The sequence below is a fragment of the Mesoplodon bidens genome (assembly GCF_964165515.1).
Source record: "Mesoplodon bidens genome assembly, contig: HAP1_SCAFFOLD_158, whole genome shotgun sequence".
NCBI classification, from domain to species: Eukaryota; Metazoa; Chordata; class Mammalia; order Artiodactyla; family Ziphiidae; genus Mesoplodon; species Mesoplodon bidens.
Window position 1 is genome coordinate 619,855 of NW_027671699.1, and position 12,680 is coordinate 632,534.

At 38.9% G+C, this 12,680-nt stretch overlaps 1 protein-coding gene across 1 annotated transcript in view; it reads right to left on the reverse strand.

Moving 5' to 3' along the window:
* LOC308611136 (putative helicase senataxin) overlaps window positions 1-10,967 on the reverse strand; it is a 62,530-nt gene extending 51,563 nt beyond the window's left edge. The window contains exons 1-5 of the mRNA XM_081260036.1: window positions 10,368-10,967; window positions 8,906-9,116; window positions 6,827-6,936; window positions 3,092-3,311; window positions 2,199-2,318 (exon numbers count right to left, since the gene is read on the reverse strand). Coding sequence (XP_081116162.1) covers window positions 2,199-2,318; window positions 3,092-3,311; window positions 6,827-6,936; window positions 8,906-9,116; window positions 10,368-10,544 — 838 coding nt within the window. The 5' untranslated portion in view covers window positions 10,545-10,967. The remainder of the gene's footprint in view (window positions 1-2,198; window positions 2,319-3,091; window positions 3,312-6,826; window positions 6,937-8,905; window positions 9,117-10,367) is intronic.
* Window positions 10,968-12,680: the final 1,713 nt, after the last annotated feature.

Below are 12,680 nucleotides of genomic sequence, written 5' to 3' on the forward strand. Positions count from 1 at the left end.
AGGACTGAACCCCTCATCCACTGGATAAGCAGAGATACATACTCTTTATCCATCCATTCTCAACATGGCTTTGTTGTTATCTCCATTCCATCCAACTGGCAGGAATTCCCATTACTCACACACTCTTATGCCCGGTCCTTCCCCTCTTCTCTACATGCAGGGGCAAAACACTGCCCTGCTCAAAGACCTTCACTTGCTCCTTAATGTCTTCTAAGGAAATTAGAAGCCCTCAGTCAAGCATCTGTAAGATCTTACTCTATTCTTTCTTTCCAGATTTATTTTTGACACTCACATAAAGATACACCACCTACAGAAAAAAACAGATAGCTGGCTTTTTCCAAGTGAGAACCAGAATGGCTTCACTGTTAGCACCACCTGTCATCTTCCGCAGTATTCTTAGGAGGCAAGTGCTCTAACTCACCCAATTACTGTCAGCCTTAGAACTTTCTGCTTTATTTCCCTCAGGGCTCTTAGAGTCTACTTTTTTTTTATCATAGTCGTTCGTGTAGAACTGCTCATATACTTTTTTATCCTCTACTGAAGCTGTCTTATGTCTAGGAAGCTCTCAAATAAGGAAGAAAGTCATTAGTTAGGTGAAGACAATTATGGAATGTTTCTTAAAGAGGGGACTTCCCTGGTGGTGAAGTGGTAAAGAATCCGCCTGCCACAACATAGGCAGAACACTCTATGACATAAAAGACCCTTTTTGACCCACCGCCTAGAGACATGGAAATAAAAACAAACAAATGGGACCTAATGAAACTTCAAAGCTTTTGCACAGCAATGGAGAATATAAACAAGATGAAAAGACAACCCTCAGAATGGGAGAAAATATTTGCAAATGAAGCAACAGACAAATGATTAATCTCCAAAATTTACAAGCAGCTCATGCAGCTCAATATCAAAAAAATAAACAACCCCATCCAAAAATGGGCAGAAGCCCTAAACAGACATTTCTCCAAAGAAGATATACAGTTTGCCAACAAACACATGAAAGGATGCTCAACACCACTAATCATTAGAGCAGTGCAAATCAAAACTACAATGAGGTGTCACCTCACACCAGTCAGAATGGCCATCATCAAAAAATCTACAAACAACAAATGCTGGCGACGGTGTGGAGAAAAGGGAGCCCTCTTGCACTATTGGTAGGAATGTAAATTGATACAGCCACTATGGAGAGCAGTATGGAGGTTCCTTAAGAAACTAAAAATAGAACTACCATACGACCCAGAAATTCCACTCCTGGGCATATACCCTGAGAAAACCATAATCCAAAAACAGTCATGTACCACAATGTTCACTGCAGCTTTATTTACAAGAGCCAGGACATGGAAGCAACCCAAGTGTCCATTGACAGATGAACAGATAAAGATGTGGCTATACATACAATGGAATATTACTCAGCCATAAAAAAGAAACGAAATCGAGTTATTTGTAGTGAGGTAGGTGGACCTAGAGTCTCTGGTACAGAGTGAAGTAAGTCAGAAAGAGAAAAACAAATACTGTACGCTAACACTTACATATGGAATCTAAAAAAAAAAGGTTCTGAAGAACCTAGGGGCAGGACAGGAATAAAGATGCAGACATAGAGAATGGACGTGAGGACACGGGGAGAGGGAAGGGTAAGCTGGGACGAAGTGAGAGAGTGGCATGGACTACCACATGTAAAATAGCTAGTGGGAAGAAGCCACAGAGCACAGGGAGATCCGCTTGGTGCTCTGTGACCACCTAGATGGGTGGGATGGGGGTGTGGAAGGGAGACGCAAGAGGGAGGGGACATGGGGATATATGTATATGTGTAGCTGATTCACTTTGTTATACAGCAGAAACTAGCACACCATTGTAAAGAAATTATACTCCAATAAAGATGTTAAAGAAGGAATCTGTAGACCCCACTCGCTGCAACTAGAGAAAGCCCATGCACAGCACCAAAGACACAACACAGCCAAAAATTAATTAATTAATTTTTTCAAAAGTAAGTTAACTTCCTTGGGCTTCAGGTTCTTCTTTTATGAAAGTAACGTGCTGAGTTAAACTCTGAAGGTCCTTTCCAAATAAAAATTCTGACTCTGTGACCAAAACCATAAAACGGTCATTCTTTCTTTCCTCCACATCATACACCCAAGTTCTTACAGTGACACTAGTATTTTCAAAGTGCACCATCATCACAATAGTCAGCAAATAAAGTTTATTACCATCTGATTGCCTCTCCATGGCGTGAAGTATTGATTGCATAAAATCATTCTGTTTGTTTGAGCCCAACAACAGTGAATCCATGGTTTGCTCCTCAAGAATGGTCAGCAACATGCAGATACCTGTAAGATCACGTATAGTTTTCTTGAATTGATTAAATAAAACTGTTCTAATGTCTTCTCCAGTTTAGTTGGCAAAAAGAATAACAAGGCAGTAAGATGAAACCAAACAGTATCCAGTGCCTCAGACATTGAAGTCTGAGATATTCATATACAACTCCTCCTCCTAAGAACAGAACTTTAGACTGAATAAAAAGGGAAACTGGCACGAACCTGGTTAGAAAACCATTTCCAAAATGACTACCACACAATTTGCATCTCATAATATCAAAGACCCCTTAAATTTTAAGATCACTATATTTCAAGTACCAGTCACTGCCAAATATACACATGACTGTAAGACTCTGAATCAATGAAGTAGGACAGAACTACTTTAGGTCAATATACAACTTGATGAAAACCAAAGTTAGTATCGCTTTCTCCCAGGAAATATTTTACAGATGGGAAAAGAGGTATTAAACCTCTGTTTCAAGAGATCAAAACCCTATTAAGTTCAGCTGCTGTGCTAATACGGTAACATCTAATACTGCCTTAAATAAAAGATCTATTTGCCATACTTGAAAATGTACCTCTTACACAGATGATTTCTAGGATAAGAAATGTTTAAAGACAAGATGTTGTAATAGTCAATTTAATGACAGAACAAGAATTGTGAACTATGAAATCCTTTATTTAGCAATTTTGATCAGATTACCAGAAGAGATCCCTTCCCTTGCAGGATAATCGTAAGAAATATTGGAAAATACTAATTATATGTGTGTAGGAACAATACTCACCTAACCAATAGTTTTTGTAGTTGGCAGTATCATACATGTGTGAAGGCAGAAGAATCAGTTTACCCTTCTCAAGGACAGAAGAAGTATCAATGTCTGGACTTTCGAAAAGCCCCAACTCAATAACTTTAAAAAGGCAAGTCAAAACCTCCTGTAAGTCATAATAATCATCTCTGTTCACTTTCCCCAAGTTTCTTGCTGTCAGGATAGCCCAACGTGAAACCTAAAAGTGTAACACATTCATTACTTCATTTAACACACAATTGTCTACAGAAAGAATACAGTTAAAATAAGATTCTCTACAGATTACAGAGGACACAAGATACATCAAATACTTTAAAAAAATCATTGCACCGTATATCTTAAACTTATACAGTGCTGTATGTCAATTATACCTCAATAAAACTGGAAGAAAAAAACTATCATATAGAATAAAGTACTTTAGGAAAAATACATGATTTTCAGACATTTAAAGGAAATAAACCAAAAGGTCCATGATGACAGAAAAAAAAAAAAGACGGAAGATACTAATTACAATTGAACTTTGAACAACACACAAGGGTTAGGGGCACCTACCCTCTGCGTAGTTGAATACACTAATATAATTCGAATATAACATAGTTGGCAGCCCTCCATATCCTGGTTCTGCATCATGGATTCAACTAACCTCGAACTGTGTAGTACTATACTACATGCTATTAAAAAGAATCTGTGTATAAGAGGACCCATGCAGTTCAAACCCCTGTTGCTCAAGGGTCAACTGGAATGCGACATGTGAACCTTACTTGATCCTGATTTGATCTAACCCTGATAAAGCATTTTTGAGAGAGTAACTTCCACTCAAATACTGACTAGAAATATATTATTATTATTATTATAAGTGTGTCGATGTAATTGTTCTTTTAAAAGAGCACTTACCTTTTTGATACACGAACTAAAGTATTTTATGGATGAAATGCTCTGATGTCTAAGATTTGCGGTAACTAAACAGGAGTAGAATACTGACCACATATTGATAACAGATGAAGCACAGTGATGGATATATGGGGGTTCACTACACCAATCTATTTTTGTATGTTTGTAATGTTCCATAATAGAAAGCTAAAAAAGGAAAAATGAAAAGAGAAACCTCAGAAGAAATCAAAGGTCACCTCTACATGGCGATATAGCATAGGGAAGTGATTTTAAATTTATTCTGCACTACAAACTGAATTTAGTGATCACAACCAACCTTAAAAACTAAATAAAATTTTAAAAAAAAATCAGTGGGCGTCCTTCATAGTAACAGTAAGTACTGTTTTGTGAAATGTTTAGGTCACGTATGTCTATATGTGTGTGAACTCGATGAAGAATATTTTTACTTAGGTTATGGGCAGAAAAGTTTGCAAAACATAGAACTAGTGGACAAAAGAATGGGCTCTATGCCAACATAATTAAGTAATGGATTTTAAGCTATCGAAAAAAAATACAAAGGAATCAATGAGTCTATAACTTATGATAAACAGATGAATAAATGAAGAGCAGGGAAAATGGCTCTTGACTATAGTATAATCAATGTCAAGTGCTGACTGGTAAACGTGTAAAGTGCTGGGGTTGAAACTATTTTGCAATCTTAGAAAAACTGGCTCAGGGAAGAACCATCAGGTAATGCTAAATTTAGGAGAACATTTTGGTGAGGAGTAAGGTATTTATGTGATCTTAGAGTACTTAAGAAATAGACATTGTACAGTGAAGAAACTGGACAACACCTCAACTAGATGATCAAAATTAACATCACCATGAGAGGCCGGATGATATGGCATGCCGTATATCTGACAGCCTGAGAAGGACATAGCATCCTTCACTTATGTAGTATTCCAGTTGGAACGTATAACCGAAGCCTAACCATGCGCAAGCATCAGACAAACCCAAAATGAAAAGCATTCTATTTTTTGTAAATGGGAGGGAGGCAGAAATGACTATTCTTCAGAAATGTAATTGTCATAAAAGACAAAGATAGGCTGCGGAAATGTTACAGATTAAGGGAGACTAATGTAACACAACTACATGTAAATCCTGATCCTGGTCTGGATACTGGAGTACAGGGGGAAAATGCTACAAAGTACACTGGATCACACGACACAACTGGAAAACAGACCTTACTGTGTCAATGTTAAAGTCACTGAAGTTTATAATATTGTGAGAATATACTTATTCTTAGGAAATATACACTGAAGTATTTAGGGGCAAAAGGCTATGATACATGCAACCTACTCTCAAATGGTCAGAAAACAAACAGCTTTGTAGTTAACTGAAAGCAAATGATAGAACAAATGGAGTGAAACATTAGTAATTGGTGAATACAGCTAAAGAATATACAGGTGTTTTCTACTTTTATTTATTTTTGAGAATTTTCTGAAAATTTTAAAGTATTTTCAAATAAAAACTTTAAAAAAAGCATTAGGGCTCTGGATCAGGCTGCCTATATACAAATCCCAGTCACCATACTAGCCTGTGTAACTGTGGTTAAGTCTCCTGACTCAGTTTCCTCACCTACAAAAACACATATATAATGAAGAATACAGTCATTCCTGGCCCTGCAGACCCAGTCACCCAGTCTGCAAGTGCTTGGCCCAGGTCCTGGTTGCTCAGCTGGACCTGCTTCCTCTACTGCTTTGCAGCTTTAAGAAAGCCAGTCCCGGAGAGCAGCTGGCTGTACTTTCTGTCAGTCTTCTTTCACAGGCAGGAAAGCCCCACCTTTATTTTAAGCACAGGCCTCGACTCTGGTTCTACCCTTGCCTGGAGTAGACTTGTAATTCTTATTATCATGCACAAACTCAGTCCCCTGCTACCTACAGCCACCCAGGCCGACATACAGGTTTCCACCATGTATCACTTTGTATTTCTGTTCCATTACTGGTCCAAAGAAACATTTACCCTTTAAAAAGTGGGACTATACCTTTTAGAATTCCACTTTTTGAATTCTTTTCTATCATTGTTTGGGTTTGGCACAAAGGAGACAGAAATTCACCACCATTCTGACTGGAAACCCCATTACCGTGTTCTTTCTTCGCCACTTAAAAAAAAAGCCTCTTTACTATCCTTCTATTGGCAGAGCAACCCTTCGTGGCTATTGTCTTAACGTTGTAACTCAGTTCTAGAGGCCAATGTGCACAGGTCCTACTGCACACGCTGCCTCGCCACATGATGTTAAGTCCTCAAACTCGAGCAATCAGCTCAAAGTCAGGTTCCAAGCCTCTGGTGTTGCTCTCTGCTTCTGTCTACCTACTGTTCTGATTCTCATGTTCCTCTTCCTGTTTGGCACCTAAGAACTGAATCTCCTTGTTCTCCCCTCTACCCCATCACCTGTTAAAAATCTCATCTATTAGCAAAATAATTATTTCAAGTGTTTTAACTGGTATTTCCATGTGCTTGGAGCGGGGCAGGCAAGCAAGAAAAGCAAGAGAGAACTCTCCTTCTTCGTTAGTTCAGGTCAACACACTGAAAGTTCAGGTTATTCCCTCATTTGTCTTTTAAACTGAAGCATCACCTGTCAGAACTGTTTCCCTACTCTTTTAACCCTCTTCTTTGAGCCCCCCAGCACCCCCTCCTGAACTACAGTAATGCTACAACAACAAGAGAATAACTTTGGCAAATATTTTAAACAAAGTACACATCAAAAACCTCTATTATAGTTATCTGTAATATAGGTGCAAAAATAAAATATCCCCTCTTCCACTGCCTAACACTCACACTCACCATTTCATTGGGATGGACCAAAAACAAATAGATCCCTGGATGTTTGTCAAAAACCTGAAAGGAGCAGTTAGCTTGTTCCATCCGGCAAAGTGCTTCAACGCATAATTCATCTAAATAGAAAAAATAAGGCAGTAAACATAAGACATAAATCTTATCAACGTATCAAGATTCCCTAAATTTGGCTCCTTCAGTTGCTCTGTAAGTAAATGAAAAGTTGCTCCTTTTTTTTTTAAACTGAGGCATAAAAATGCTGTAAATGTAGGAATGATATTTAGCTGCTGAAAGACCGGTAGGTTGATCATAGTGTGTGCCTATGAATTGCTCTGACTTTCCTAGTACAAACATCTTTTTTCACACTGGGCATAATTATCTCCAGAGAGCACCTTCTTAGAAGTATGGCTATAGGTCCAATTCCATTAGCATTTTACATTTTGATCCATGAGGACTTTATCTTGTACCACAGGGATAAAATCAGCTTTGCCCCACAAATGGCTATTTTGTCCTACTCTCAGTTACTGAGTAATCCATTTTCTCCACTGGTTTGAAATGCTATCATCAGCAAAGAGTAAATTCCCCAAATATATTCGGTTTACTTCTGGAGTCTCTACACTGCTCCATGAGTCTATCTGTACCAGCACTATCTTAATCCCTGTTGCTTCATGGAAATTTCTTCATCACTCTTTCAAAAGTATACTGAATAGACTCATACGTTTACCATATCAGATGAATCAACTTTATTTTGTCAAGCTTCAAAGAATATTGTAGTGACAGTGGTTAGCTTTGGGAAGGAGGGACAATGACTGGAAAAGTAAGAGGAGAGCTTCTGGTGTGTTGATGATGATTTGTTTCTGACCTGGGTGCCAGCTACACAAGTATGCTTAGTTTATGAAAAATCAAGCTTATATAGTTTTCTGGATATGGTACTCTTTAATAAATGTTTGAAAAATGACTTGTTCGAATTTAAAAATCTAGTTATTTTGAATTTATTTAGAAAGAACTGATTTATCTAATAAATCTTTAGATATACTTTTCAATTTACTGAAAATACAGAGGATAGAGAAACAAGTCAAATAACATGACAAGGAAGAAATCAGAAAAGTCCAGGAAGCACATTATTCTTTAGGGCAACCATCTGGTCTCAGCAAGTCAAAGTTATGACAAAAAAAATCTATCTATCTATCTATCCATCTATCTATTTATCTAACTATATCTATACCTGTGCACACATACGTAAAAGTAAACTATTCTGGATTAAAAGAGATGTAAGAAATATGGAACCAAATGGAACCAAATGCACAGTCCCTGATTGGACTCTAATTTAAATAAATCATCCTAAAAACACATTTTGCAACTACTGGGAAAATCTGAATGTGGACTAGATACAGTAGTGGGTGCCTTAAAGGTACTGTTATTTCGTTAGATTTGACAGATCAGGAAAATGTCTTCAAGAGATTCATATTAAGAAATGCAAATATAAATGGCCAAAATCTAGGCAGACATAATATGCTATGCCATTGTGATTACTGAAAACTACTACAGACCAGTGGTTCTCAACCTGGCGATTTTGTCCCCCACTGGCCCTGACCCCCAACTCCCAAGGGACGTTTGGCAATATCTGGAGACAATTTTGCTTGTCACAACTAGGGTAATGGGGAGAGCAAGTCACTACCAGCATCTAGTGGAGAGAGGCCAGGGATGCTGCTAAACATCCTACAATAAACAGCATGTCCCTCAGGAACCAAGATTTATCCAGTCCAAAATGTCAACAGTTCCAAGTATGAAAAACCCTGCTACAGACAAATTCCAAGAATGAAAATTAATTGAATGGATAGAAGAATAAATATGTGATAAAGCAAATACAGCAAGATATCAGCAGCTGTACAATCTATGTGGTGTGTATATGGTATTCACTGTGTAATTCACTTTTCTAGGTTTGGAAATGCTCAAAATAAAACGTTTGGAAAAAAATGTATCCTAAGTATATGTTTAAGAAACAGATTTTCAATATAGATAAACCCAAATTCTTACAATTCTTAAAATATAAAAATGATACAACTGTGAAACACCCAAGATACTCACTAACACGCTCATGTAAAAGCAAATAAGGATATTTCAGTATTTCAAGAAGAGCAACTCGAAGCTTATTTTCAAAGTCTTGGCCAGTAAGGTCAAACAGCTGTGCCTCTCCATTGTTGTCTACTATATATAACTCGTCATCGTCTCCAATTTCTCCCTTCATGGCCTTTTCAAAGTGATTTATGAGACGTGAGGTTTCTAATTCCCATAAAACCTACAGGAAAAGAAAAACGGGCAGTGTGCTTTATATCTTATTAGCAACAAAATATACTGGATATGACGATCCTTCTAGAAAGCCTTTTCCTAAGCATAAAAATTCAGAAGTTTAAAGAAGTACCAGGGTTTCCCTGGTGGCACAGCAGTTGAGAGTCTGCTTGCCGATGCAGGGGAAACGGGTTCGTGCCCCAGTCCGGGAAGATGCCACATGCCGCAAAGCTGCAGGGCCCGTGAGCCGTGGCTGCTGAGCCTGCGCGTCCGGAGCCTATGCTCAGCAACGGGAGAGGCCACAACAGTGAGAGGCCTGCGTACCAAAAAAAAAAAAAAAAAAAAAAACGACTCAACCTCTTATATTAGATTTAAAGAAAACAGTCACTGAACATAAAAGTGGCTTTTATGATACATGAACATGAGTACATAGAGCATGAGATGTTTACAACATTGCTCTTGCAGAGTTTTGTTATCAACAGCACTGTCAACTATACTCTATTGAAAAGGAAATGAGAAGTTGGAGCTTCTTTACACAAGCTGGGCCTTCTCTGACTTCCCTCCTACGTTCCAGCCATAGGTAATTACCTTGAAACATCAGCTTTAGCATAAAGGCATTGGTTAGCTTCATCGCTAGGCAACTTTGTAAACATAAAGTTTTCCTCAAAAGGTTCATAACTTATCATCCCCTCCTCTCTTCTATATTATTATACGTAACTCTATGGTCTGTATTCCATTTCTCACCAGATAAATATAATAAACCAATATTCAAAGCCACATATTTAAAATTATATGTTTCACTTTGGTTCCTGTGAATGAAAAAAAATGTTTGTCTTTATTGATTTATAGCACTTAACATTAAAAAATGAAGAGAGGGGAAAAAAAGAACTATTAGCCAATAAAAGAATAACCCAAGCCATTCAGATACCTGGCTGTTAAGAAAGTCAAACACAACGACATTAAAACATGAACCCCAAAAAACCCCATACGTCACTTCATTTCATGAAACTGTTTCACATCAAAATGTCTAAAAGTGGAGGATTATAAAATTCTGCTTTAGATTTCAATTCAATTCCATCAATCAATAAGCATTTATTCAGCACCTACTATCTACCAGGCTATGAGTTACGTACTACACGTATATTAGCATTCACAGTTTAAATCACGTTTTCAGTTCCCTGAATGCTTCCAACAGAGTTTAAATTTATTCTCTTCCTAGTTATCAAGCTCTGAAAAATACTGCCCAATTAATGTAAAGTACCTTATGTAAGAATGGCAATTCATCCCTTGCTTTGTGGTATTCCGCCACACATTCTAAGCAGTAGCAGAGGTCTTCATCAGCTGTTTGAAATTCACTGGAGTGGGTCTTGGATGCATAGCGTTGCAGGAAGTCAATGGTGGAAATACCACCTGGTGTACACCAACAACATGTGCTCATTCTGTACCTGTATCCAGAAAAGAAGACATGGAAAGACTAAAGAAAAAAAAAAAAAAACACACAACACTTCAGGCCTATTCTGGTGGAGAATGGGTACATTTCCTACTAATGATCATGTCTTCAACTTACAATGTGCCTCGACCACATCCAGAACATTCTGCTGGCCAGCTTATCAATCACTGGCTAAACTCAATCTGAGCTTACTCGTAAAAACTTTACCTGTGACACATGAAAAATAATGAAATGAAAGCAGTTAGTAATAAACATCATAAGGCAACATACAGCTGTGTTATAAAGCCGGCTCAAAACTATACAGTACTGATGGGAAATTATATACAGAGACATAGAATTATCAATGTTTTCAAAGTACAGATTTTGGAGTGTTCTAATCATGTACTGGAGTCAAGTGAGAAGCTCAGGAAACCTTTCACATTCCCTGAGGCCCTGCTCCCGAAATCCCTGGAAACCTTAGAAATCCCCAAATATTAGTCCATACCAATAACAAAAACTCATATAGAGAAGAATTTTCTCTTGGTTTGGAAGTATATATACACATGACTTTGCACATGTGTGTATGAACTGCTGCCCATAACTCACTGCTCGTCAAGGCAGTATAAACTGTAATGGCTGCAAATATAATAGCTACAAAACTATTCCTACTAAGTTTGAAACGTACAGTTTTCAACTGTCTCCAATTTGGGGTTTTATACTACCATCAGAGCCTCCACCATCCAAACTCAAGTAAAAAGGGTTAAATGAAATTAATTTCAGAGATTGGTTCAAGATGGCGGAGTACAGGATGTGCACTCACTCCCTCTTGCGAGAGCACCGGAACCACAACTAACTGCTGAACAATCATCAACCGGAAGACACTAGAACTCACCAAAAAAGATACCCCACATCCAAAGACAAAGGAGAAGCTGCAATGACGAGGGGCACAATCACAATAAAATCAAATACCATAATTGCTGGGCTGGTGACTCACAAACTGGAGAACACTTATACCACAAAGTCCACCCACTAGAGTGAAGGTTCTGAGCCCAATGTCAGGCTTCACAACCTGGGGGTCCGGCAACGGGAGGAAGAATTCCTGAAGAATCAGACTTTGAGGGCTAGCAGGATTTGATTGCAGGAATTTGACAGGACTGGGGGAAACAGAGACTCCACTCTTGCAGGGCACACACAAAGTAGTGTGAGCACTGGGACCCAGGGGAAGGAGCAGTGACCCCATAGGAGACTGAAACAGACCTGCCTGCTAGTGTTGGAGCGTCTCCTGCAGAGGCAGGAGGGGAGGTGGCTGTGCCTCACCGTGGGGACAAGGACGCTGGTGGCAGAAGTTCTGGGAAGTACTCCTCGGTGGGAGCCCTTCCAGAGTCCGCCATTAGCCCCACCAAAGAGCCAGGTAGGCTCCAGTGCTAGGTCGCCTAAGGCCAAACAACCAGCAGGGAGGGAACGCAACCCCACCCATCAGCAGATAAGCAGATTAAAGTTTGACTGAGCTCTGCCCACCAGAGCAACACCCAGCTCTACCCACCACCTGTCCCTCCCATTAGGAAGCCTGCACAAGCCTCTTAGGTAGCCTCAGCCACCAGAGGGCAGACAGCAGAAGCAAGGAGAACTACAATTCTGCAGCCTGGGGAAGGAAAACCCTATTCACAGAAAGACAGACAAAATGAAAAGGCAGAGAGTGCTTTGTACCAGATGAAGGAACAAAATAAAACCCCAGAAAAACAACTAAATGAAGTGCAGATAGGCAACCTTCCAGAAAAAGAATTCAGGAAAATGACAGTGAAGATGACCCAGGACCTTGGAAAAAGAATGGAGGCAAAGATCGAGAAGATGCAAGGAAGGTTTAACAAAGCCCTACAAGAATTAAAAGAAAAAACACCTAGAAGAATTAAAGAACAAACAGAGATGAACAATACAATAACTGAAATGAAAAATACACTAGAAGGAATCAACAGCAGAGTAACTGAGTCAGAAGAACGGATAGGTGATCTGGAAGACAGAACGGTAGAATTCACCTGCTGTGGAACAGAATAAAGAAAAAAAGAATGAAAAGAAATGATGACAGCCTAAGAGACCTCTGGGACAACATTAAACGCAACACCATTCACATTATAGGGGTCCCAGAAG